Source organism: Callospermophilus lateralis, chromosome 3 (assembly GCF_048772815.1).
Source record: "Callospermophilus lateralis isolate mCalLat2 chromosome 3, mCalLat2.hap1, whole genome shotgun sequence".
NCBI lineage: Eukaryota > Metazoa > Chordata > Mammalia > Rodentia > Sciuridae > Callospermophilus > Callospermophilus lateralis.
The window spans coordinates 30,203,336-30,229,844 of record NC_135307.1 but is presented as its reverse complement, the minus strand read 5'-3'; the positions used below and the strand labels follow the sequence as shown (position 1 = coordinate 30,229,844).

At 40.4% G+C, this 26,509-nt stretch overlaps 2 protein-coding genes across 2 annotated transcripts in view; one reads left to right on the top strand and one right to left on the bottom strand.

Moving 5' to 3' along the window:
- Heatr4 (HEAT repeat containing 4) overlaps positions 1–26,509 on the bottom strand; it is a 35,885-nt gene that overhangs the window by 4,049 nt on the left and 5,327 nt on the right. Inside the window, exons 4-15 of the mRNA XM_076849272.1 lie at positions 22,497–22,700; positions 20,083–20,226; positions 14,285–14,446; positions 12,920–13,080; positions 12,391–12,495; positions 10,331–10,449; positions 7,866–8,046; positions 7,171–7,240; positions 5,719–5,908; positions 5,022–5,100; positions 4,094–4,253; positions 2,361–2,419 (exon numbers count right to left, since the gene is read on the bottom strand). Coding sequence (XP_076705387.1) covers positions 2,361–2,419; positions 4,094–4,253; positions 5,022–5,100; positions 5,719–5,908; positions 7,171–7,240; positions 7,866–8,046; positions 10,331–10,449; positions 12,391–12,495; positions 12,920–13,080; positions 14,285–14,446; positions 20,083–20,226; positions 22,497–22,700 — 1,634 coding nt within the window. The remainder of the gene's footprint in view (positions 1–2,360; positions 2,420–4,093; positions 4,254–5,021; positions 5,101–5,718; positions 5,909–7,170; positions 7,241–7,865; positions 8,047–10,330; positions 10,450–12,390; positions 12,496–12,919; positions 13,081–14,284; positions 14,447–20,082; positions 20,227–22,496; positions 22,701–26,509) is intronic.
- On the top strand, positions 223–3,312 carry Riox1 (ribosomal oxygenase 1). The gene is made up of 2 exons (XM_076849902.1): positions 223–2,423; positions 3,261–3,312. The coding sequence occupies exon 1, from the start codon at positions 276–278 to the stop codon at positions 2,232–2,234; it is 1,959 nt and encodes a 652-aa protein (XP_076706017.1). The 5' UTR covers positions 223–275; the 3' UTR covers positions 2,235–2,423; positions 3,261–3,312.

Below are 26,509 nucleotides of genomic sequence, written 5' to 3'. Positions count from 1 at the left end.
CTTTCTCCTGAAGTGCCTAGCAATTTTTAAATTGGTCTCTAAATATGGAATCTCTGTTAATTGTTAAGGATTCTGCCTCTGTAGTGTGAAGTCGCGCATTTAAAGAAAGTAATTTTTGTTAACTAAGGCGAGCAGGAGGAGCCCTGTAGATACTCGGTGGGCGTGGCCAAAGCAGCAGTGGTTGGAGGCCACGCCCCCTTCCCAGAGTGCACTGCAGCCACTGCCAGGTTGGGCTCGTTTCTCCAACTTAAGCGGCCTGGGAGAGCGGTCCCGCCATGGACGGGCTCCGGGCTAGCGCTGGGTTGTTGAGACGCGGGAGGTTGAGGCGCCGGCGCCAGCCCCAGCCACACAGCGGGTCGGTCTTGGCCCTGTCCTTGAGGCCCAGGAAGATCCGAAGGCAGCTGAGGAGAAATGTTGCGTCCCGCATGGCCGCGCTGAGGGCTCAGGCGCTGCCGAGCGAAGACTCAGAGGACTCCAGGGTGGAGTCGACGGCCGACGATCTGGGGGACTCGCTGGCTGGTGGAGCGGCGGCGTCGGCCAGTCCAGAGACGGCCCGGAGAGAGCCATACGGCCACCTCGGGCCTGCAGAGCTGTTGGAGGCCTCGCCCGCTGCGCGTTCCCTGCAGACCCCGCCGGCGCACTTGGTGGAGGCGCAGACCCCGCCCGCGCGCCTGGGGCCGGCTTCGGCGCCACCCGCGCGCCTGGCAGAGGTGACTGCTGCACCCACCCGAGCGGTGGACACCTCGGCTCGGCTATGTGCTTCCCAGCCCTTGGGAGCCGCTGCACCACCCTGGACGCCTGCAACGCTGTTGGGCTCTCAGCTGGAAAACGCGGGTCGGGAGCTGCCCTGGGACTCTCCGCTGCAGCGCGTCTTGGCTGAGCTGAGCCGCATCCCTAGCAGCAGACGGCGAGCGGCGCGCCTCTTTGAGTGGCTTATCGCGCCCATGCCGCCGGAACATTTCTACCGGCGCCTTTGGGAGCGGGAGGCGGTGCTGGTGCGGCGGCAGGACCACACCTACTACCAGGGCCTTTTCTCTACTGCCGATTTGGACTCCATGCTGCGCAACGAGGAGGTGCAGTTCGGGCAGCACTTAGACGCGGCGCGATACATCAATGGGCGGCGAGAGACCCTGAATCCCCCGGGCCGAGCCCTGCCCGCCGCTGCCTGGTCCCTGTACCAGGCAGGCTGCTCCTTGCGCCTTCTCTGCCCTCAGGCTTTCTCAGCCACCGTGTGGCAGTTTTTGGCTGTTCTTCAGGAGCAGTTTGGAAGCATGGCAGGCTCCAACGTTTATCTCACGCCGCCCAACTCTCAGGGCTTTGCCCCCCACTATGACGACATCGAGGCTTTTGTGCTGCAACTGGAAGGTAGGAAACTCTGGCGTGTCTATCGTCCTCGTGTGCCAAACGAGGAACTGGCCCTGACATCTAGCCCCAACTTCAGCCAGGAGGACCTTGGTGAGCCTGTGCTGCAGACTGTGCTGGAGCCCGGAGATTTGCTCTATTTTCCTCGCGGCTTCATTCACCAGGCTGAATGCCAGGATGGAGTCCACTCTCTGCACCTCACCGTGTCCACGTACCAGCGGAATACCTGGGGCGACTTCCTAGAGGCCATACTCCCTCTGGCCGTGCAGGCCGCAATGGAAGAAAATGTAGAATTTCGGAGAGGTCTACCTCGAGACTTCATGGATTACATGGGGGCCCAGCATTCGGATTCTAAGGATCCAAGAAGAACCGCTTTCATGGAGAAGGTACGGGTCTTAGTTGCCCGTCTGGGACACTTTGCTCCTGTCGATGCTGTGGCTGACCAGCGAGCCAAAGACTTCATCCATGATTCTCTACCCCCCGTGTTGACTGATAGGGAGAGGGCATTAAGTGTTTATGGGCTCCCAATTCGCTGGGAGGCTGGGGAACCTGTAAACGTGGGAGCTCAGTTGACAACAGAAACAGAAGTCCACATGCTTCAGGATGGGATAGCTCGCCTGGTGGGTGAAGGGGGCCATTTATTTCTCTATTACACGGTGGAAAACTCTCGTGTTTATCATCTGGAGGAACCCAAGTGCTTGGAAATATACCCCCAGCAAGCTGATGCCATGGAACTCTTGCTTCGCTCCTACCCAGAATTTGTAAGAGTAGGGGATCTGCCTTGTGACAGTGTGGAGGATCAGCTTTCCTTGGCAACCATGTTGTATGATAAGGGGCTGCTGCTCACCAAGATGCCTCTAGCTCTAAACTAGTTTCTTGTTGATTGTTGAAAACAAAGCAGTAGTGATTTTCCACAACCACTGCCACCAGTTCGCTTTTTTTTTAAACTGGCTTTCTTACCTTGATAACCATCAGTATGGTCACATTTACTTATTTACCTTTATGACTGTTTCAACGTCACAAATCTCAGACAGTCTTCTAGAAGGAACCACTTCATCTAGGTACAAAAGTAAAAAAATGGAGGAGGAAAATGAGCTATTTCTACAGAAGTAACCTTAATGCCTAATCATTTTAGAGCAGCAGCTTCATCCCCCTCTGACTTCAGTGTGTTGTGTAGCACTGGCTATATTATTCTGCTTGAGACAGAAGTTTTTGTTTGGAAGTTATATCTTTCATTTGAGTTCTCTTTCATCAAATGGTATGGGGGGGAGGGCAATTGGGATCAGTATTCTGTTTTCTTATTAAGTTTGTATGAACATTAGAAGAGTTATTAAAGTACCAAAGAATGTTTCCCTTTTCTGAGGCTAGATTCTTATGTGACTTGGTTTGAAGAAATGTGGGATGTGGGGATGGGGCAGATAAAATCTATAATGGTTGAGATGAAAAGCAACTTGGAGTGATTGCAGAATATTAAATGTAGAATGTTAAACTTTTTAAAGAGAGGGTTAGGGGTATAGCTCAGCAGTGGAGTACATGTGCACAAGGCCCTGGATTCAGTCCCCAGCATCACATGCACACAGATTCAATAAAGAAAAAAATTGCATTTGATTGGGGACCTTTCTTTAACTTTGGAAGTATTTTACTCATTTTAATTACAGTACTTGAACTCCAAACAGCACAATCCTAGTAGAAAAATCATTTTCCACTATCAGGGTCAACTAAGAGTGTGTATCCTGCTCATTGCTTGCTTGAATCAGTGGCTGACTCTGCTCCCTAAAGGGCAGCATGTCACCTACTTGTGCCTTCACAGTCCTTAATCAACCAACTTAAAGCAAACTGGCCTGGAGGGAAGGCTGGTGTTCAAGTTACTTTCCACTCTCATTTTTTTTTTCTGGCAGTTGGAAGAAACTTCCCAAAATCTGGCAAGTGAATATTCTCTCATGGTTGGTGGAAAAGAGCCTGATGTACCAGAAAGAGCCTTGGAACCAGAAGACCTGGGTTTGGGGTGGTGGCTGTTAGGCAACTGGCTGAGTGATCTGAGGCTGCTGCTACACTCGGACACTCGGACACACAGATTTTGTAAGTATATTTTGGCACAGCTTGATCTCTGCACCCTTATCATTTAGATTGTGTCTGGAACTCTTAAGATCTGTCATTATATCTGGCAGTTTCAGTTTTTTAAGGTTGAGAACTTTTGTAATCTTTTTCTAAAAGTTATAAAAACAAAAATGTATATAAAATAAAAATGATTGCTCCCCTCCAACTTACTTTTCAGAGATAATTTTTTTTTTTTTTTTTTTTTTTTTTGTGGTATTAGGGATTTTGCCCAGCCCTTTTTATTTTATTTGGAGGTGGGGTCTTGGTAAGTTGGCCTAGGCTACCCTCCAATTTGCCACTCTCTTGCCTTAGCCTCCCAAGTAGCTGGGATAGAAGTGTGCTATCATGCCCAGCTAATGTATCCTCATGCCCTTTATTTGACTTTTTTCAGTCAGTTCAAATAAAGTTATATGACTCCCCCCCCCCAAAAAAAAAAAAAAAAAAAAGAGACAGAAAGTGAATAAAAACCTGTCAGGAATAATAGGGAGACTCAATAGTTGGTAACCAAGAAGCGGGGAGTAAGACTGCTAACTTTTGCCTCACAGGGCTCCCCAACTAAGTCCCAAAACGTCTAGATCCTGGAATGGGTTTATTAAAGGAGTCAAAGCATAGGATTCACCCCTAGGAAACTTACTCTGAAAAGTTTCTTGAATAAAAGTTTGGAGTGTCTGTGGTTCTTTCCCCTTTTTGGGTTGTGAGTAAATACGTTTTGCTTCATCCTTCACTTTTCTTAAGGCCATCTCCATTGTGAATATTTTCTGTGTCAGCAAGTCTTTTTGGCTTAGTGATTCAATCTAGATTTGAATAAATAATGTTTTTTAAAAATATTTTAGGCAGTAAGTCATCAAAAAGTATTAATAAGGTTAGCTATTGTATCATGCTTATTTGTATTAGGTGATCTATGAATGTCTGAGATTGTTGTTCTCTTTGCTATTGAATAGAAATTTTTGCACCTGCTAATGAAAATGGTTGCTTCAGCTCTTAGGGCATGATGAGCCTGTTAAGAGATGCTGCTTGGTATGAAGTTGGTTTTGTCAACTACCTTTTTAACATTCTTTTCTATCCCTTCATTTCATCTAAGAGCTTTGAAAAGCTAGAACAATCCTTTCAGCTATAGAGTTCCTTTGGTGAAAGAGCCCAGATTAGAAATTAAGGAAAATTGAGGAGGAAAAAGAAAATCTAGGAGGCTCAGTTTAGTCCCTCTTCTTTCTTTATGCCTATATGCAAAAAAGAGAGAACACTTTGGGTTTAAGGGATGGTGGAGGCAGGGAGGGAGAAAGGAGGGGATCAGTAAAACAAATAATAGTAAACCCTGATTTTGAGGGCTACTTGATAAAGACTACTAGAATTTTTGTTTTGTTGTCTTTTTATTATTAGGATTTTATAACCCAATTCTGCAGAGATGTTTTGTATCTTCATACAATATAATATATGTGTCTGGAGTTGTAGAAAGTATGTCTGTGATAGGGGAAAGCATATGTACATGCTTAGGGAGAAAAAGGATTTGAGGAACTCTTGAGAGTCTGAATTTTCTTTTGAAAACACTGCTTGAATTTTCTTACCCTGTTCTTGATTTCCTGAATCATTTCTTGGTTTCCTTCATTTTCTAAGTTGAGTATCTTCATTGCATGATAAATTTCCCTGAAAGAAGTACTTTTTAGTGGTTATACCCTTACAGCATGGGGGTGGAAAATATGGAACTTAGAATTAGTCAAGAATCTTAAATTCCAGTCTTAACTACAGTTTTGCTGAGCCACCTTTGAAAAAAATGATATGATACAGCTTATATAGATATGGTGCAGTTTTTGAAATGATATATCTGAAGGTACATATATTTTGTGCCTTTATGATAGATCCTACCTAAAAGTAATCTCATTGTCTCTATAATGTAGACTGTCATCTGCTTTTGATACTTGAAAAATGGGCTCAAAGTTTAAGTGTCTTCCCCAGGCTCAAATACCTATTACACGATAGAACTGGAACTTAAACCCTAGTGTGATTTTTTTTTTTTTTTTTTTGTATTCTAAAATAGGCACTTGATAAATATTAGTTGAATTTATGAATAACCCAGAAATCACCTGCAGGAGAGAACATGAACTTGCCAATCTATCTTAGGCTGGATTTTTGGGTAAGTAGATGATTGGCACATTACCTTTTTCACTACGGAGAGTGAAAGGCAGAGAAAATTTTTCAGCGAAAAATAATGGGAGAGTTAGCAGTTGAGGAAGCTATGGCAGAGACCAGAGATTTAGTGCTTACTTTAAAACAGCCTCGTGTTCCTCCAGGAGCAGCACATTTAGGAAGGTATCCCTGACATGGGCCCCTTGAAGTTTGAGGGCTAGGATGCTACGGCAAGCTTCTAGTCGTACACCTGGTGACTCTTCATAGTGGATAGCCCAGAGCAGGAGATCAGTCAGTTGGGGACTTGCTTGCCCAATCTGTCCCAAAGCTGCAGAGATGAGAGAGCAGCATGTTTCACTGTCACTGAATCCTGAGTTGGCTGTATCCTAGCATCCAGAAATAAATTGAATATTGCAAACATCTTCCCTTTTGTATGGCAGTCAATCACCATTAGAATTTTAAGGTTTAAAATTTAATGTTTAAGGGCTGGGGATGTGGCTCAAGTGGTAGCACGCTCGCCTGGTGTGCGTGCGGCCCGGGTTCGATCCTCAGCACCACATACAAAGAAAGATGTTGTGTCCGCCGAGAACTAAAATAAATAAATAAATATTAAAAAAAAAAATTTAATGTTTAAAAAAACATAAAGACACATACACAAAGAAAAAGTAATACTTTTTTTTTTTTAAAGAACTTTTTAGAGAACTGTGGGTGTAGCTAAGGGGTAAAGCCCTTGCCTAGCATGCATGAGGCCCTGTGTTTGATCCCCTGCACTGTCCAAAAAATATATAACTTAAAAAGTATTTGGCATGGGCCTGGGGATGTGGCTCAAGCGGTAGCGCGCTCGCCTGGCATGTGCGGGGTGCTGGGTTCGATCCTCAACACCACATAAAAATAAAAAAGATATTGTGTCCACCTAAAAAATTAATAAAAAATAAATATTAAAAAATATATATTTATTAAAAAAAAGTATTTGGCATGGATTGGATTAAGGTATTATCTCTAAAGGATTCCTATGCAAGGGCTGTTTCATCCCATTCTTGCCCATTAGGATATGAACATAGTGTAATTTGCCTATTTAGGGATGAAATGTGGGACAGATAACTTGGAAGATCAGCCTAATCAAGGCAGAGAGAGGGGGAAGGGAGGTGCAGTTATTTCACTTACCAGGTTTGGTTATGCTAGAGACCTACCGAAGACTGTACCAATAAGAGAAGCAATGCCAAAGATCCTAAAGAGAAACTCGGAATATCAGAGGGCATTGTCTGACTTTTGCAAAGTGCTATAGTTGAAACCTCCAGGGAAAGCAAGATGTATCACAAACAGTAAATAACTATTTGGAACTTTGTGTTGTTGGTAGGAACTGTCTTGCTGCCCTTTGCTTTAACAAGTCATTCATAGATATAGATTCGGGATTCTTGATTAAAAATTAAGATGAGGAAGAGTATTTTTTTCTTCCTCATTCAAGGAACTTCTGAGAAGCTAAGATCATTCTTCCCTACATTCCAACCCAATTACTAGAGGGCCTTTAGGCATCATCTATATTAGCACAGGAGACAGTATTTAAAGTTGGGGCCATAATTTCTGTAATACCTCGAATGGCAAAAGCCTTGATTTTCCAGTATGGATCTTGGTGCATCAGATTCACGAGGCATTCAAACACCTGGGATGGATAAGAAGCAGTATTGAATGGGGAGAACCAAAACAAGAATGGACTAGAAACCAGGAACCCACTTATTTACAAAGTACTTTAACTGAAAAATGACCTATCAATTCTAGGGACAAACGAGCTGGAATTTTAACTTACCAGCCTATACACGGTGTATTAGTTGGATTACCTGCTTTTTGGATTGATTTTTCTCAACCCACAGATCTATGGCCATACAGACTTTGTGTGTGTGGGGTACTGGGAATTGAACCCAGAGCCTCGCACATGCTAAGCATGGGTTTTACTGCTAAGTTATACCCTAGACCCAGACTTCTTATGAATACCCAATCAGATTTTCCCCTAATAACTTGGGATTATAACTCCATTCACTGGAATTGATCCTAAAGCCCATCAGCACCCAGATATTGAGAAGCTAGTTAACAGGATTCAGAGGTATGCTCTAGAGTGAACATTGAACTAGCTGGGAGCTAAAAAGTCCCCCATACTGATTGATATGACTTCTTGATTCTGAAGTCTCATTTAGTGTCCCCACAGAAAGAGAGTATACTGGGCACAAGAGGGGAAGGTAGGCCTTCTTCAAGTCTATCAGGTAAGATGAGAACGTGTTTCCTTTACTTACCATCTTGTTGCGGATCTGCAGGGCACCAGCTGCCAAACAGGCTGCCTGCCGAACTGCTATGAAATCATCAGAGAAACAGCGCAGAAAGCTTGGGAGAAGCTTGGCGGTCATGAGCTTGAGCCCACCTATCAGGTAGAGGGCTTCTACACGCTTCTGGGGATTTCCTAGACCCAGCTTAATCCTATAAGGCACAAGTTGCTTTTATTTCCCCTCCTTAAACTTCCAGTGCCTCCCACTCATCCATTCACCTTCAGGATAAGTTTTTAGCTCTGTAGGCTCTGTTATCCAGCCCCATCATGGCACTCAACTGTGCTGAATGACAGAATTAAGTGTCAACTTTCACCCCTTGTGACAGGTTCTCTCTTGCATTGCTATCACATGTGTGATGCATAGTTCAGCAGTTGACTCCCAGCCCAGAATGACAGTCTTACCCATTCTCCGTGAAATGGCCTTTTCTTGTTCACACTGAGTAATCAATTTTTCTATGGCAGTCTTGGTATATGCCATTTGTTCTAGTTTTAAATATGATATAGTATTTTATTTTATTTTTTATTTTTTTCCCAAGGGAAATAATAGTTTGCTTTATTTTAAAATAGCAACTTCCTTACATTGGAGCACTAGCCAAAATTCAATACTGATACAAATATAAATTTCTTAGGAGCCCAAAATATGTGTCAGGTGGATTTTCTGAATTTCTTAAAAGGCAGAATTTTTAAACCATATCAAACAGTTAGAAACAATATCTGTCAACAGCATGCTACAGTTTAGTATCTAAGCCAAATAACCAAACTATGTAAGTTATCTCAAATAATTTTTGTTAATATTTAGGAGAACAATAAACATTTTTAGTAACTTAAAGTGTCTTTCTACTTATCTCCTAATCCTTCCAGGAAGTATAACTTTTCTTCACTAGATTTAAATTTTAAAAAATTCAAATATTTACTCATGGTAAGAAATTCTGGCATTAACTATTAGCTGAATGTATCACAAATAGAAAATCATGAAAGTTTATTGAGCACTTACAAATGACCACTAATAGCAAGTCCTTATAAGCCCTAGATGAGAAAGGCAGTTCTCTACTTTCTAATAACACCTAAGGATTACAATGTATAATATTAATTCATCAGAACAGCATTCTGACCAATAATAAATAATATATAGGAAAGTCATATACTTAATGTTTCATTATAAATATTTTGACCAATATTAAAAAATTTTTAAACTCCATTATGCTGACATTTCCAGAAGTATTATCAACTTAGCAATGAGTCATTTTTATGATGCCATTTATTAAACTGAAAATAAAGAAAGATGGCATATCTGGTTTATATTTAAGTGATTTAATTCAATAATTCAATCTGTCACCACTTGAAAAGTACATTTGTTTCCTCAGCATTGGATGCAATGAGGTACAAGCAGCCGTCCTGGTTCTCAACTTCCCTCTAATGGAAAGCATATGGAATTGCAGCAGTGAACATCAAATGGTTCCTGTTCAAAGCTCCACTTCAAAAATGAGAGAGAGAATCTAAGATAAAAGTTCTATTAGAGGCAAGGAGATTCTAATCTCAAATATTTTATTCCAACAACTTACATTATACCAGCTGACCCATACTGACTAGTAAATGCTCACTGAAAACAAATGAAGATGACAATACCCTCATTGTCATTCACTGATAATTTTTTAAACTGTTTTATATCCAAATATATGTATATAAAACATTTGTACAGATAAATTAGTGTTAAGAATTTTAAAAAATAAAAAAAAAAGAATTTTAAAATGCACAGTAAAAATCTACAAATATCCTTTCTATGTTCTGAAATCTTACAAATGTTTTCAAGATCGGAGGCTTCAACATCCTGGCTAAATGTGAAAAACATGTCAGAATTCAGTATGTTATAGGAGGCTCCAGAACTGACCATCTCATAAAAGCAAAACAAAGTTATGGTGCTTCCATTATTGCTTAATCCTCTACGTTAAAAAGTACACCTTTGAATACTAAAGCCAGGTATTTACTAAATAGTGTTGTTTTCTACTAGCCAAATTCAGCCCTCCCAAACCAGCTGAACCAGTAGTTTTTTTCAGCTCATTGTCCATTAGGAGTTTGAAACATTTTCAATTAAAGCCTTCATTTTTCCTGTAGACTTCAACATAAGTGGCCCAAACAATGCTGTCTCTGAGGTGGCCTCTGATGATATAGTATTTTAAATTAAGCATTTGTGTATCTTGCCTGTGTTCATCAGAATTGTGTCATACTTTGAACTCCCTCAAATACCCCAAATATTGCCTCACATTAGTGGGCACCTGGTGCTTCTTTCCATAGCCATATTGCTAGTTTCTTTAGGGACTTTTCTTTTAGGGACTTTTCATAGCTGGACCTATTACTATGCTGAGCATACAGAGGAGCTCAACAAATGCTGGTTAGATTCCAGGGTTCCTAAACACTTCTAAGAATAGAAGATCTTACCTGATTGTGTCATGTACTTCTTTCCCAAGGCTCATTTGCCCTAGTGTTTGGGCAGCTGCTTGCCTCACTTCATTATTCCAGTCATCCCACATAAGCTGGATCAACTTACGTTTCATATCCTGTAATCAGGTGTAATTGGCTATTATTTATTGGACATGAATTTTGTACTTGGCAATGTGCTTCCTACCACCCCTTAATCTTTTGAACAATCCACTGGGGCAGATGTTATTTCCATTTACAGATGACACAATAGAGGCTCTGGTTAGTGCTAGAGCCAGGACTCAAATACAGGTCTGTTTCTCAAGCTCACCCTCTGAAATTCTGTATAGTGTCAGAATGTCAGGACCAACAGGATCTTTGTGAGAGACTTAAAATTTGAAGAAAACAACTCATCACTGTTTGCCTGGGACTTGCCTAATTTTAGTACTGAAGGTCTCATGTTCTGGACAAACCAGAATAGTTGATCACTCTATCAGCATATTCTCAGAAGGAAAAGAACGAAGATTGCTGCAGTTTGTTAATGATGGTATACATGTGCCCAAAGCTATTCTTGTCAGCAACATCTTACTTTTCTACCCCTACTCGATGTTTTCCTACTCTTTAGGATTTAGCTCAAAAAGTACCTCCCGAGTGAAGTCTTCTCTATCTCAGTGAGCATAGGGAACTACCATTATACCTTACAGCTGCTTTTGTTTTAGCTATTTATATAATACTTGCCAAGGAAAGATATATTGTCTTTGCATCCACATTGCCTAGAGACTGTAGGATACCCAGAAACTGCTTGTTTAGTGAATGAGTGAAAGAACTCATATACATACTACCTTTCATAATTATAGCAGTCTGCCATGAAATTCTCATCACCTTTGTCTTGTACATTGCTAGCTCTGATTGTGTATTTTGGGTTGGTAATCCTGAATGACAAATTCCAATGATGGGAATGTGCAAATGAATTCAGATATTGTAACAATGCAGGTTCTGACTGGTTTGACCTGAGGTGAGATTTTGCATCTCTATAGCAAGCTCCCAGGTGATGCAGCAAGATACTCCTGCACTTGAGGCAGAATTAACTCAGTCTTTTAGGTTGTATGCACTGTATGTATGTGTAACAGTGAATCCCAATATTATGTATAATTATGCACTAATAAATTTTTTAAAAAAAATTGTGACTCAACCCAAACAAACAACAGCAAAGAATTAAGCCATTTCAAACATTATCAGGCAATTATCCTGAATGGCCAGATGTATGTTTTCCATATCAAAATATGAGGAGTAAAAAAATGGAGGCTGTTTACTTCTAGTAGGAATGGCAGTGTAACCCTGGGCCATTCTGGAAAAGATCCTATTTGGACAGCTAATGATTTGAAAATAATGGTAAAAAGGAGGTCAGGATTTCCCTTGCCTAGAATCTCCTCTCCAATTGTAGAAATTTAACAGATAAATTCAGTCCACACTAATATTTCTCTCTAAAATGTTTTTAAAAAATACTTTACAAAAAAAAAAGTACTTTACATTTATTGCTTGCTCTCGAATATTTGTGCTTGTTTGTCTTGTTGCTTCCAACTGCAATATCGGTTTTTTGAAAGCAGGGATCATATTTTATATGTGTGTGCTAAACACTCAGAGAAACTGCACAAACATTTAGTTGGCTTGTTGTGTCCTTTTTTTTTTTTTTTTTTAAACTCAGTGCTTCTCAAACTTTTGAAGAATCAGTGTTAGGGCTGAGGTGGGATGGAAAAATGTCATTAACTGATACTTTTATAAACTCCATTGATACTGAGCAGTGTCAGAATACTATAAGTTTCTAAGCTCTTCCTCTTAGCTTTTGTGCTTTATTGTGGCTGTATTACACAGATTGTGGATTTGCCACTACACTGATAAGTAGTTTAAGTCACAGAATGACATGTTGATATTTGAAGATAATTACGGTCATGACTAAGAGACAGCAGTGTGAGATAGAGATCTATGTGGTGAGATTGGAATATTAGCAGCAAAACAGAAAGGCTTCCTCATCCAACCTTGCTTAGGCTTTCTGTCCTGGAGCAAAGAAAGATAAGGCTTACTGAGGAGACATTTCCATTGATCTGGGAGAAAGCCCTGCAGGCCAGGATCCGATCCTTCCATCTACGGCTATTCAGTTCCACAGCAAGCATGTTGTGTATCAGGGTCTGAGGAAATGGAAGACTTGTATGGACATTCATGATTACCTTTAGAAATACTAGAATCTTGAAGAAGTTAAATCCTAACATGGCATCCAGCATAATTGATATCCCAAGCTTATCACAATTATAGGTCTGTGTAGTTTTCAATGGTAAGCTGCTATCAGAAGCAAATTCTTCATGTTACCGCTTTTCTTGTTTACTGTTAAGAACCATTTGCAACCCAATTCTTAGCTATTTGTTGTCACACCTCCCTGTATATATATACCTCTGTACCCAGGTTTACCCACACTTAGCCTGTTTTACCTATATTTGTGATTGATTATCTTAGCAGCAAAACATAGAAACCTCCTATAGTTTGGACACCTTACATGCATTGATCATAATTCCCCAAAACTTAGTTTCCTTCTCCAACCCTGTAATGGACACATACTGTCTTTTCATTGAGATATCTCAGGAGAATACAGGCCTGGTCCTCAGTGTCCTTATTCTTCTTGTTGAACAGCTGGTGGAAGATTCTACTAATCACCGGGTAAGTGGCAATACCATCCAGAGCCAAGCACTGAGCTGCAACCCAGCTGTCCACACTATTGCCTGCCACAGTGGAGCAAAAAAAAGAATGCAGATGGTGATTTGTTTTCTTCCAGAGATGGGTACCAAAGACCACTGCCTGCCTGACACCTCACTTCCCTGTGCCCCAGTCCCATGTGTAAACCGTATTTAAATGGGGTGTATCAATCCCATATTTAAACCATATTTAAATGGAGCATATCAACGTTTTAGATATAAACTGAAATTTGCAACCTGAAAGTTAAATACTAAAGACTGTTGTTAGGTAACAGGCATAAGGCCTTCTTTCCTGGAGGTTGGGAAAACTAGAGAGGGAGGCTTTCCTAAGATGGAGGAATTAAGCAGTTGAAAATCTGTCTGCAGAAGGCCAAACCAGTCATCCAGCTACCCCCTGTAAGGCTTGTTTCTCAGAGCAGTTAGGTATATTGGGCCTCTCCCCTGACACAGCCTTTTTGATTAAATAACTCCAACAGTGTGTACATACAATACCTGGAAGTTAACTCTATAAAAAAATGGAAGTATGATAGTCAGGTGGTGGTTTTCTTAAATTTTCAAAATGCACTTAATAATGTTATATCATCCTGTCATTAAAAAAAAATCAGGTGGTATGAAAGAGGCCATTTTAAAAAAATTGTTTTTAGTTGTCGCTAGATCTTTATTTTATTTATTTATACTTGGTGCTGAGAATTGAACCCAGTGCCTCACACATGCCAAGCAAGTGTGCTACCGCTAAGCCACAGCCCCGGCCCTGATTTTTTTTTTTTCTTGAATTTTCAATGAACATGTATTACACATAGTGGGGTTTAGCAAGGAATTTTCATATTACATATCATGCACTGATCAAATCCAGCCTCCTGTTTTCCACGTTTTGTTTCCCCCCAACCACTCACCAACTTCTAGTAACTCTATTCTCATATTTCTACATTGAGGTTGACTTTGTTTTTTACTAACTTTTGCTTATGAGAGAAAACATGATACTTTTATTTCTGTGTCTAGCTTATTTCACTTAATATAATGTCCTCTGGTTCCATCCATTTTAAGACATGCATCTATGAAAAGGTTGGTCCAGGTATCAATTAGCAGTACCTATGAAGAAATTATTTCTGAATGTTCCAACATAACCCCAAACCCAAAATGGCAGATATCACAACATGACAGTTTGGGGTAAAAGGGTGGGAAAGCTGATGGTGAGACACCCTGTCTTTATCCCTTCTTTCTACACGGTTACCTTTCAGAAGGGCAATGTGCATGATGTCCTGTGCCAGAGGATTGTGTGACTGCATGGCATATTGGCATATTGCTGCTGCCATCCTCACATTGGTATTCTTGTCACAAAGAGCAGCCTTCAGGGCAGGCTGTAGAACCTCTGGCACATCTGGGACAGAGGGGACTTTCACAGTTTCCTTGTCTGTAATCAAAAGAGAGCCAGGTAAAAGTACTAGCTCTTGGTTTTTCACTCCAGCACAGCTTCCTTCCTAGCCACATGGTGTTCTGCCTCAGCACAAGTTGCAGATGCTTGCTGGTACTTAATTGTTTTGCTGGCCTGTGATGGGCAGGACACTGTCATGCCAGCTCCTTTGCCTTTATTTTATTTTTTATATCTTTTTTTTTTTTTTTTTTTTTTTAGAGAGAGAATTTTAATATTTATTTTTTAGTTTTCGGCAGACACAACATCTTTGTTTGTATGTGGTGCTGAGGATCGAACCCGGGCCGCACGCATGCCAGGCGAGAGTGCTACCGCTTGAGCCACATCCCCAGCCCTCCTTCACCTTTATTATCTGGGCTCTGAAGAATGTTTCCATCTAGGCTATGGTGACCTTTACCATTAGCTTTAGTAACAAGAATCAATTTATTTTACCCCATGAGACTTTATATATATATAAAAAATGTATATTAATTTTTAGTTGTAGATGGACACAATACCTTTATTTATGTGGTGCTGAGGATCAAACCCAGTACTCATGTGAGGCAAGTGCTCTACCAATGAGTCACAACCCCAGCCCTATATTTTTAATTATAGCAATTATACTTAGGCAGTGCTTTGCCATTTATTTATATAGTGTTTTTACACCATCTCATTGAGTATTTCAACCCTGGTTGAAGTAGGCAAGGGAGGTATCACTGCAGAACTCACCAGGAATCTTGGGTTTAACTATAAATATTCAACTTCACAAAACTGTCATAGGCCACACATGGCACTATTCTTCAGGAGGATATGGAAACGCGCACAGTTTGTCAATAGGGCAGCAGTGTTTGGCATTCCTTTTGGTTGGAGTTCTTGAGATTGCATAGCATTCCGTGAAGTGCTCTGAGGGTAGCTCAGAGTACACTTTTGCTCCACAGACACTATTATCTCTTCTAATAACTCTATAGATGGAATTCTAGGATCCACAAAGGGCATGCCTGTGATGCATTACAGCATTCAGGGAGGCCCAAAGCATGGTGTCCCTATCAGGTACTTATATTTCATTTATAGTTCTTCCTAGCCCAGTGAACCATCACCAGGCTTCATTTCATCATAAACAATTTTACCTATAAAGATAGTTTGTAGCTTGGTGGAAGCTACTAAGCCTGTGCAAGGCTCTGGTTTTCATCTCCAGCACCACAAATTAAAAAATGATTTTATCAGGGGAGCAGGTGGGCACTTAAGTTCAAATAAGGGGGAAGAGCTTTGTTACCCCTTTGTCCACATTCTTTAGATGAGGAAGTTGAAGCTCAGAGAGGTTAGCTGACTTTCCAAGAAGTGTCAGAGCTGAGCCTGTGACTCAGATTTTAGGATTTCTAATGTGTCTTTATCATTAATTCCATGGACCAATAGGCCATCTGTTAAGAACAGACTACAGTTGGGCTGAGCACCTTTGATCCCTAAATCTGAAATACTCCAAAGTTGGAAACTGAGCAATGACATGACAAAAGGAAATTTCCACACCTGACCTCATATTATGGATTTCAACAAAATGAAGGTATATTAAAATGATTGTATAATACTACCCTCAGGCTATGTGTATAAGGTGCATTTAAAACACAAATGAATTCCATGTTTTAGCTTGGAATTCATATATAATGAGATATCTTGGGTTTATCTCCAGATTTGCAAATATTTCAAAGTCTGAAAAAAGTCCAAAAAACGTTTGGTCCTAACCTATAGATGTGTATTTTAGGTGAGCAAATAGAAGTTAATTGAGTATTCGAAAAATAAGCTAAGTTTCTCTGGGAAGTTAACAAGAGAAATCAAAATCTAGACCCTGGGAATATGTGAAAGGGATCACCTGAAAGGCACACTTCTGAGAAAGACAAAGGTGCTCTTTGTACAGTTAGTGATGAAGACATCTTCACTGGGGGCTCCATAAGAGTCTACTTCTAGTAAGATTGTATCTGTTTTCCTCAAGTCTATTCCACAGTGTTGCACAGTGATGAAACTGAGTAATTGCCCATCTCTCAGAACATATATCTGTTGTTGACATATGACTGTATGTGGAGGATTTGGGTATAAGCTTATAATATCAATTGTTGCTCATTGAAGGGTTTATATGCCAGGCACTGAAAATATGTCATCCCGTTTAATCCTCAAGGAAATAAGCAGATAGAGTAAGAATATGTATGTGTGGAAGTAGATAGCTGGGACAGTGAGCCAAGTCTGGGTGGTAGGCAGGGAAGGCTCCTCGGGGAAGTGTCTTAGCTGAAAACTGAAGGGTCACTAGAGCATTTTATCAGGTGAGGAGACAGTTTTCCAGCAGAGGGAGCAACAAATTTGAAAACCTGGAGGGAAAATGCTCGGGTCTGGAACTCAGCATGAAATAAGTGAGTGAAACTTTAAAAATCTGACAGGTTTATAGAAGTAAATTTAGCACCTGCTCTTAAGGAATTCCTTTTCTGGTAGGGATATCAGAAATGTAATCAGATGAATATGACCCAGGGTTAAATAGGAGGACAGAAGTGGGCCTAGGATACCACCACAGCGAAGAAGGGGCAAACAAACCATGTAGGCTTTGTGGAAAAGGCGATGTCAAGAGAGGATAATTGGCTGGGCGCAGAGGCGCTCACCTGTAATTCCAGCGGCTCTGGAGACTGAGGCAGCAGGATCATGAACTCAAAACTAGCCTCAGCAAAACCGAGGCACTAAGCAACTCAGTGAGACCCTGTCTCTAAAATAAAATACGAAAGAGGGTTGGGAATGTGGCTTAGTAGCCAAGGGCTCCTGAGTTCAATGCCTGGTAACCCCCTACACACATACACAAAAAGGATAATTGAGGGACTGGGGTTGTGGCTCATCAGTAGAGAGCTTGTCTTGTACACTGGGTTCAATCCTTAACACCACATAAAAATAAATAAAATAAAGATTTTTTAAAAAAGAGTAGGGAAGGTTTCATATCCTTTGAAAAATTTGTCCTTGGGTCCTGTGGGGTTTTTTTTTTTGTTGTTGTTGTTGTTGTTTTGTTTTTGTACTGGGGATTGAACCCAGGGATGCTTTTTCCCTGAGCCATATCCCCAGCTCTTTTTATTTTTATTTTTTAAATTGCTGAGACTGGCTCTGAACTGGTGATCCTCCTGCCTCCGCCTAACAAGTTGCTGGGATTATGGGTGGACCCCAGCTGATACTTTCTTTATTCTCTTTTTCCATTCTTTTGAGATAACACCTGCTGTGTTACCCAGGTTGGCCTTGAACTCTTGGGTTCAAGTGATTATCCTGCCTCTATTCCATAAGTTCCTGGGATGACAGGCAAGCACCATGCCCAGCTTAACATATTTTCCTTTTTTTTTTTTTTTTTGTAGTTGGACATAATACCTTTATTTTTATTTATTTATTTTTATGTGGTACTGAGGATTGAACCCAACGCGCCTCGCACATGCTAGGCAAGTGCTCTGCTGCTGAGCCACAACCCCAGCCCCACCCCCCATTTCTTTTTTTTTTTAAAAAAAAAGGCCTAGGACAGTGGTGAACACCTGTTATCCCAGTGGCTTTGGAGGCTGAGGCAGGAGGATCGAAAGTTCAAGACCAGCCTCAGCAATTTAGCAAGGCCCTAAAGGCTGGGGATGTGGCTCAGTGGTTAAGACACCCTGGGTCCAATTGCCTATGCCAAAAAATTTTTATTTTAGAGAATAAAAACCCTAAAAAGTAACAAACAATGTATAAGTAGAAACAAAACTACCAATTCATTTAGGTAATAAAAAGACTCTAAAGTGTTAATAAATTAAACCTGGTAGAATAATAAAAGAATAATAAAATCAAGATCCAGTAGGACTTAAGAGTTTACTGCAGGGGCTAGGGTTGTGGTTCAGTGGTAGAGCGCTTACATAGCATGTGTGAGGCACTGGGTTTCATCCTTAGCACCACATAAAAATAGATATACAAAAAGATAATACAGCAGGATTTGTCTAGATGCACAAATTAAAGGGAAAAAAATAGAATATGTGTAATAAAATTCAACACTTGCCAGGCACAGAGGTGTATGCCTGTAATCCCAGCAGCTCTGGAGGCTGAGGCAGGAGGATCAAAAGTTTAAAGTCAGCCTCAGCAATTTACTGAGACCCTGTCTCAAAATAAAATATAAAAAAGGTTGCGGGTGTGGCTCAATGTTTAAGTGCCCCTAGGTTCAATCCCCAGTTTAAAAAAAAATGCAACTGATTTTTGTAATAAATAGAAAAGTCTACATGGGTGTTGGCATATAATTGAAAAAACATAACGAGGTGAAGCACCCCTACTATTAACACTGGCTAACCTACACAGTGGGAATGGGAGTGGGAAGTGAGTTGGGCAAGGCAGTTATCTCTCTTTATATTCCTCTATGTTGATTAATAATGACACTTTTGTGTGTGTGTATGTGTATGTTTTTGTAGCAGGGATTGAACCCAGGGATACTTTACTACTGAGCCATATCCCTAGTCCTTTTCTTTTTTGAGACAGGGTCTTGCTAAGTTGCTTAGAGCTTCACTAAATTGCTGAGGCTGGCCTTGAATTTATGATCCTCCTGCCTCAGCCTCCCAAGTCATTGGGATTATAGGCATGTACCACCATGCCTGGTCTTTTTATTTCTTTTGTAATTAAAAACTGAAAAAATATTTAGGAGACAGAGTGCATAGAATTTAGTGATCTGGTTTTAGAAGAGGAAGGATTTTGCCTAGGATGATTCCCAGGGCCCCAACTTGAAAACTGGCTGCCTCAGCCTCCTGAGCCACTGGGACTACAGGTGTGCACCACCATGCCTGACTGTGGAGCTGATTGAGATTTGAAATATGGGAAGGAGGGATCAGTGTTGAGGTTGATGAGTTCAGTTTTGGAAATACTGAATTTGAAAGATGCTCTCCAAAGAAGAACTAAAGTGTGTGTGTGTGTGTGTGTGTGTGTGTGTGTGTGTGTGTAAGCAGGGGTACTAGGAATTGAACCCAGGGGTGTTTAATCACTGAGCCACATCCCCAGTTTTTTAAATATTTTATTTAGAGACAGGGTCTCACTAAGTTGCTCAGGGCCTTGCTAAGTTGCTGAAACTGGCTTTGAACCCACAATCTTCCTGCTTCAGCCTCCTGAGCCACTGGGATTACAGGCATGTGCCACCGTGCCTGGCCAAAAAAAAAAAAAAAAAAAAATTATATATATATATATATATATATATATATATATATATATAGAGAGAGAGAGAGAGAGAGAGAGAGAGAGAGAGAGAGAGAGAGAGAGAGGGAGGGGCAGGCTGTTATGAATGGATCTCAAGATGGGACATTGCAAACTTCTTTGCAAGCCAGTGAGCAAACAAAAGGAGATGACGTGGAGAAGCACAAGTGGGAAATCACATGCTTAGCAGGCCCTGGGTTCCATATCCAGCAATGAAAAAAAAAAAAAAAAAAAAAAAAGCACTGGACTAGAAGTCAGGAATCTCATCTCTATTACTGGTAAACTAAATTCAGGCCTCTGGGCCTTGGGTTTCCACCTTTGTAAATGATCTCATATAAGCACCAGGGTCCTGCCAGTTCAGGTGTTCTTTGGCCTCTTGACTTGTGGGCATTCTTAAGCAGTTCAGTCCTAGCTCTCACCTGAGTCCTTCCGGCTGGTGGCACACCGGGGCCGTTCCACAATAGCTGTGGCACACGTGATGATGGCTTGGATCCGAGTGTCATCGTACATGCTTACCAATCCCCGCTTCAGGCTCTCCACTGTCTCATGGTGCCACTCAACCACTGTGTCACAGTGAGGGAAGTGAAAAGAGAACCACCTGTCAGCATTAGATATTGGGCTACAGGCAGGTGACAAGGAGTCCCCTTTCTCTAGAATAATTCAAACAAAATATCAGCTCAGAATAAAGAATTCAGAGTTGGGTTCATTAGGGAAGTTATTTCTCTGATGATCCGTGGACCTCTCAGGTACATTCCCTCCAGTCCCATCCTATAGTCTATTAGTCTTTGCTTAAGTAATTTCATTGTTACACCTGAAAAATAAATGCGGTGGTAAAGCCTAGTGGTTGACTGGGCACAGTGGTGCACATCTATAGTCCCAGATACTGAGGCTGAGGCAAGAGGATCACTTGAGCCCACAAGTTCAAGACAAGCATAGGCAACATAGCAAGATCTCCATCTCAAAAAACAAACATAAAACAAAACTAAACCATAGTGATAAGGGTTTTCTGTTATCAGAGATAGCTGATTTGGAAACACAGTTATTAGCTGTGAGACCTTGGATAAGTTACTTAACCTCTCAGAGCCTGAGACATCACATTTATAATAAAGATATAACACTAGAACCTAACATATTGAATTACTTTGAGGGCTATGCACTAACTAGACAAGGTATTTAGAAAAATGCCTGGCGGGGCTGGGGATGTGGCTCAAGCGGTAGCACACTCGCCTGGCATACGCGTGTCGCTGGGTTCAATCTTCAGCACCACATACACATAAAATGTTGTGTCTGCTGAAAACTAAAAAAAATAAATAAATATTTAAAAAATATTTAAATATTTAAAAAAAAGAAAAGAAAAATGCCTGGCAAGATAGGGAGAGTCTGACAAATATTAATTTGTGTGTATGTGTAGCACTAGGGATTGAACCCAGGGCTTCCTGAATACTAGGCAGTGCCCATTGATGTTAATTATGGTGGTTATCATTAAGTTTCCTTGCCTTTGGGGGCTCTTTAAAATTTTTGTTATATATGACAGCAGAATGCATTACAATTCATATTACACATATAGAGCATAATTTTTTATATCTTTGGTTGTATACACAGTAGAGTCACACCATTTGTATCTTCATACATGTGCTTAGGGTAATGATGTCCATCTCATTCTACTATCTTTTCTACCCCCCTCCTTCCCTCCCCTTTCCCCTATCTAGAGTTCATCTAATTCTCCCATCACCCCCCCCCACCTCCAACCACATTATGAATCAGCATTCTTAAATTGAGAAAACATTTGGCATTTGGTTTTTTGGAATTGGCTAACTTTACATAGCATTATATTCTCCAACTCTATCCATTTACCTGCAAATGGGAGGCTCTTTTTTCTAGCTTTCCACATTTTTCTCATTTTAGTTACTAACTGCTTTCTTTGCAGAGCTGCTACTTTTCATTTTAATACTCCCATGATCTATAGGCACTCCAATTAGTGTAGCTTTTCATCAAAATCTCTTTTTGATCTTTTTTGTTATCTGGCCTAGTTTATCTAGAATACCTCTCCTGTTTTTACTAATCTCATGTTCTGAAAGCCAGCAGCCCTTGAAGCCTCCAAAAAGTCCTTGTTAAGCCATTACTCTGCCCCAGGCGCTCAACCTTCCACTCATAGATCTTTTGAAGGAAAATTAGATGTAGACAACCTCAACTCCACAAATGAAGTTGTTTATACCACAGTCAACTACATTTTCTCTTGTACACTACCAAAGCTTGGACAATGTATTTTATATACTTTATAACAATTGTTATTAATACAACAGTTGTGTAATTTGTCAATCATAAAATTTCTGCCTTTGAGTATTTCTTAGTGTAGTGAGTTTCCATAAATAATTATAATAATTATTAGGAAAGATAATAATATTTATTATTTTTTGGTACCAGGGATTGAACCCAGGGGTACTTAATCGCCAAGCCACATCCCCAGCCCTTTTTATTTTTTATTTGAGACAGGGTCTTGCTAAGAATTTACTGACACTGGCCTTGGACTTTCAATCCTCCTGCCTCAGCCTCCTGAGCCACTGGGACTGGCTGAGTGCACCACCATGCCTGGCTGAGTTTCCACAAATTATTGAAGTGTCATCTATTCATGTAAAAAGCATCCAAATGTATGTAACTAACATTCACCTAACACTGCTATATGGAGGAAGGCTCTCATCTAGTCTAGCCTTAGTGAGGCAAACCAGATTTGTACATTTCACAAGAAAGGGATGGACTGAGGAAACAAAGACTGAAGAACACTAGTCCAAGGTGAGATCCACCTGCTCAGGTGGATCCTGAGGACCTCACTTACTTAGCCCCCAGGCAGTCTTCCACTCCTGCAGCATCTTCTGCAGAACCATGAGTTGCCAAGTCACTTCCTCCTGCAGCGATTTTGCCTGCTTCTTCAATCCTCTGGTCTTAACGGGCACTTCCTCCTCACCCACCTGCAGCAGCAGATCCTTGACAGGGGTGGGCAAAGCAGTCCAGCGCTGGGCTCCTTTCACGGGCCTACAAGCTGAGTGACGTGGCAGTGTGAAGTCTTCTCACCTGACTGCCATAGGTCCTGCCATGCAGTGGTCCCTGCCTAGTATCCCATTCCTAGTCCTTCTAACACCAAGCAAAGCTCTTTAGAGAGAACTTTCCCTTAATAACAGGGAGCTGGGTGTGGTCACATAGGAAATTAGGAAAAATCCCGATGGCTGACTATGATTGGCCATGATGAAGATGACAGAAATTTAGAGGTTGGGATATGGAGATTATATACAAATCTTTTTTACAAGTCTAATAAATCCTTGGGAACATAATTATGTGTTAAAAAGTTTGCTCATAAATTTAAATATTTGAGATAGTGCTATTTAGAGTGTAACTGGCCATTAATTCCAAATTTATTGTTTTCTTCCTAATGCTTTACATTTGGGGGAAGGAATGGTTTCTACAATTTAAAGATTTTAGGATCTCTGGAGTTTTTATAGTGATGATAAATGGCAGTCAGAAATTTGAGAAGCCATACATATTTATAAATATAATTATAGTTGCATATAAAATGGTTACAGTTGTTATATTTTCTGGACTTCAGTGTTCTCCATGGTGTCAAACAGATTCAGAAAGCCTCTTTCTTAGAAGAGAAGCTGTGTGAAGAGGGGGAAGGGACAATAAAAACATTTACAAACTTATTAAATTGATTATTTGCCACATTACCTATCAGTCTCATATTCTAATCTGTCACTGTCACTCTTTCCTCCAAGACTTCTTACTTAACACCTTTAGATTTGCTCTAAATCAGTTCTTTCTTTTGAAGAAGGAGGGTATAACATTTTCTTTTGCTGAGTATAGTGGTATCTACCTGTAATCTCAGCAGCTCAAGAGGCTAAGGCAGAAAGACCACAAGTTCGAGGCCAGCCTCAGCAAATGAGTAAGACCCTGTCTCAAAATAAGATTTAAAAAGGAAAAAAAAAAATGGCTGGAGATACAGCTTAGCAGTAGAATGCTCCTGGGTTCAATCCTCAGTACTGCCCCCCTACTAAAAAAAAAAAAAAAGAAGAAGAAGAAGAAGAAAGAAAAAGGGGTTTGAGGGATGTACCTAGTCTGAACAAGGCTCAGGGTTCAATCCCCTGTACTGCAAAAACAACAAGAAAAGAAAAAACAATTTATTTCTTCTGATGTGACAAGTGCTATGAGACTCCAGAATAGATTAGCAAAGGTGGCCAGACATGTGTGTCTTCCAGATGGACCTCCCAGACCATGGGCTGAAGGCTTTCTTTTGCAGTATAGGGTGGGGTGCAGCCTAGAGCTGTACAACTACCTCCAGTCAGTTCACTCCAGCAGAATAGATACACAGAGTCACATGACACGCCCAACTTCTCTCAGCTTGCTTGAAATCTCTCCTGAAATCCCTCCCCATTCCTCGTATGCCCCACTGATCAACAGTTAAAATGGATTTATGGTGAGAAAGTTTGATTTATGGTGAGAAAGTTTGGGAATAAACAAATAGAACTGCCAATGTTTGTTTCCAATCCTTTGTGTTCTAGGGAGATGGAAACACATTTAATTCCCTCATGAAGTCGTCCACCGGGGCAGGCAAAGAAGCAACTCTCATTTCTATGGGACAGAAGAAGCTTTGCACTTTATTGGCAGAAACAGATGATGCCTTATAGCTGGGACATGTATCACAAGGATTGAATTCAGGGGCACTCAACCACTGAGCCACATCCCCAGCCCTATTTTTATTTTTTTTAATTTTTTAGTTGTAGTTGGACACAATACTTTTATTTATTTATTTTTACGTGGTGCTGAGGATTGAACCCAGGACCTTGCTTGTGCTAGACAAGCACTCTACCCTGAACCACAACCCCAGCCCCTCCAGCCCTATTTTTTGTATTTTATTTAGAGACAGGATCTCAGTGACTTGCTTAGTGCCTCACCATTGCCAAGGCTGGCTTTGAACTTGCAATTCTGCCTCAGCCTCATGAGCTGCTGGGGTTAAAAGCCATTAAAAAAGTACACCATTGTGCCCGGCTCAGTTTTTACTTTTTCCACATTTTTTAATCGGTGCATTGTAGTTGTACATATTGATGGAATTTGTTGTTACATATTCATATGTATGCACACCATATTATAATAATATAATTTGACCACCATTGCTCCCCAGCACTTTCCCTCTCCCTACCCACCCGAGCCCTTTGGTCCCTTTTCTTCTACTGATCTCCCTTTGAGTTTTAGGAGATCCACCCCCACCATTCTTTTCCTTTTTCCTCTCTACTGTCCACATGTGAGAAAAAACATAAGATCCTTAACCTTCTGAGTTTGATTTATTTCACTTAACATGATAGTCTTTACTTCCATCCATTTTCTTGCAAATGCCATAATTTTATTTTATTTATGGCTGAATAAAACTCCATTGTGAATATATAGCACATTTTCTTTATTCATTCATCTATTGATGGACACTTAGGCTAGTTCCACAGCTTGGCTATTACGAGTTGTGATGCTATAAACATGGGTGTTTATGTATCAGTGTAGTAAGATAACTTTAATTCTTCAGGGAAAATGCCAAGGAGTGGTATAGCTGGGTCATATGGTGGGTCCATGCCTAGGCTTCTGGGGAACCTCTATACTGATTTCCATAGTTGCTGTACTAATTTACAGTCCCACCAACAATGTGAAAGTGTTCCTTTTTCTCAACATCCTCTCCAGCATTTATTATTATTTATTAATATGTATTATTTATTATTATTTGTATTTTTAAAAATATTTATTTTTTAGTTGCAGTTGGACACAATATCTTTTTATTTATTTATTTTTTAATTTATTTTTATGTGGTGCTGAGGATGGAACCTGGGGCCTTGCACGTGCTAGGTGAGTGCTCTACTGACGAGCCATAATCCCAGCCCAATTATTATTTGTATTCTTTTTTTTAATAGAGAATTTTTTTAATATTTATTTTTTAGTATTTAACAACATTTTTTTAATATTTATTAAAAATATTATTTTTTAATATTTATTTTTTATTTTTTAACAACATCTTTGTTTGTATGTGGTGCTGAGGATCGAACCCGGGCCACACGCATGCCAGGCGAGCCGCTACCACTTGAGCCACATCCCCAGCCCTATTATTTGTATTCTTGATGACTGCCATTCAGACTGGTATGAGATGATTTGCACTTCCCTAATTGCTAATGACATTGGACATTTTTTCATGTACTTGTTAGCCTTTTGTATTTCTTTTGAGAAGTGTCTGTTTATTTGTCCATTTATTAATTGGGTTATTTGATTATTTTTTGGTGTAAATGTTTTTGAGTTCTTTATATCTTCCAGATGTTAATCCCCTGTCAGAAGAGTAACTAGCAAAGATTTTTCTCCCATTATGTAGGTTCTCTCTTCATATTCCTAATTGTTTCCTTTGCTGTGCAGAAGCTTTTAAATTTGATGCTGTCCCATTTATTAATTCTTGGCATTATTTCCTGAGCTTTAAGGATCTTATTAAGAAAGTCATTGGCTGTGCCTAAAAGCTGGAGTATTGACCTTACATTTTCTTCTAGGAGTTACATAGTTTCTGGTTTATTCCAAGGTCTTTGATCTATTTTGAGTTGATTTTTGTGCAGGGTGAGAGAAAAGGGTCTTCAATCATCTACATATGGATAACCAGTTGTTCCTGCACCATTTGTTTAAAAAGGCTGTCTTTTCTCCAATGTGTGTTTTTGGCACCTTTGTTAATGACTGTTGATGTGTGGATTTGTCTTTGTATCTTCTATTCTGTACCATTGGTCTATATATTTGTTTTTTACGCCAATATGATGCAGTTTTTGTTACTATAGCTCTGTAGTA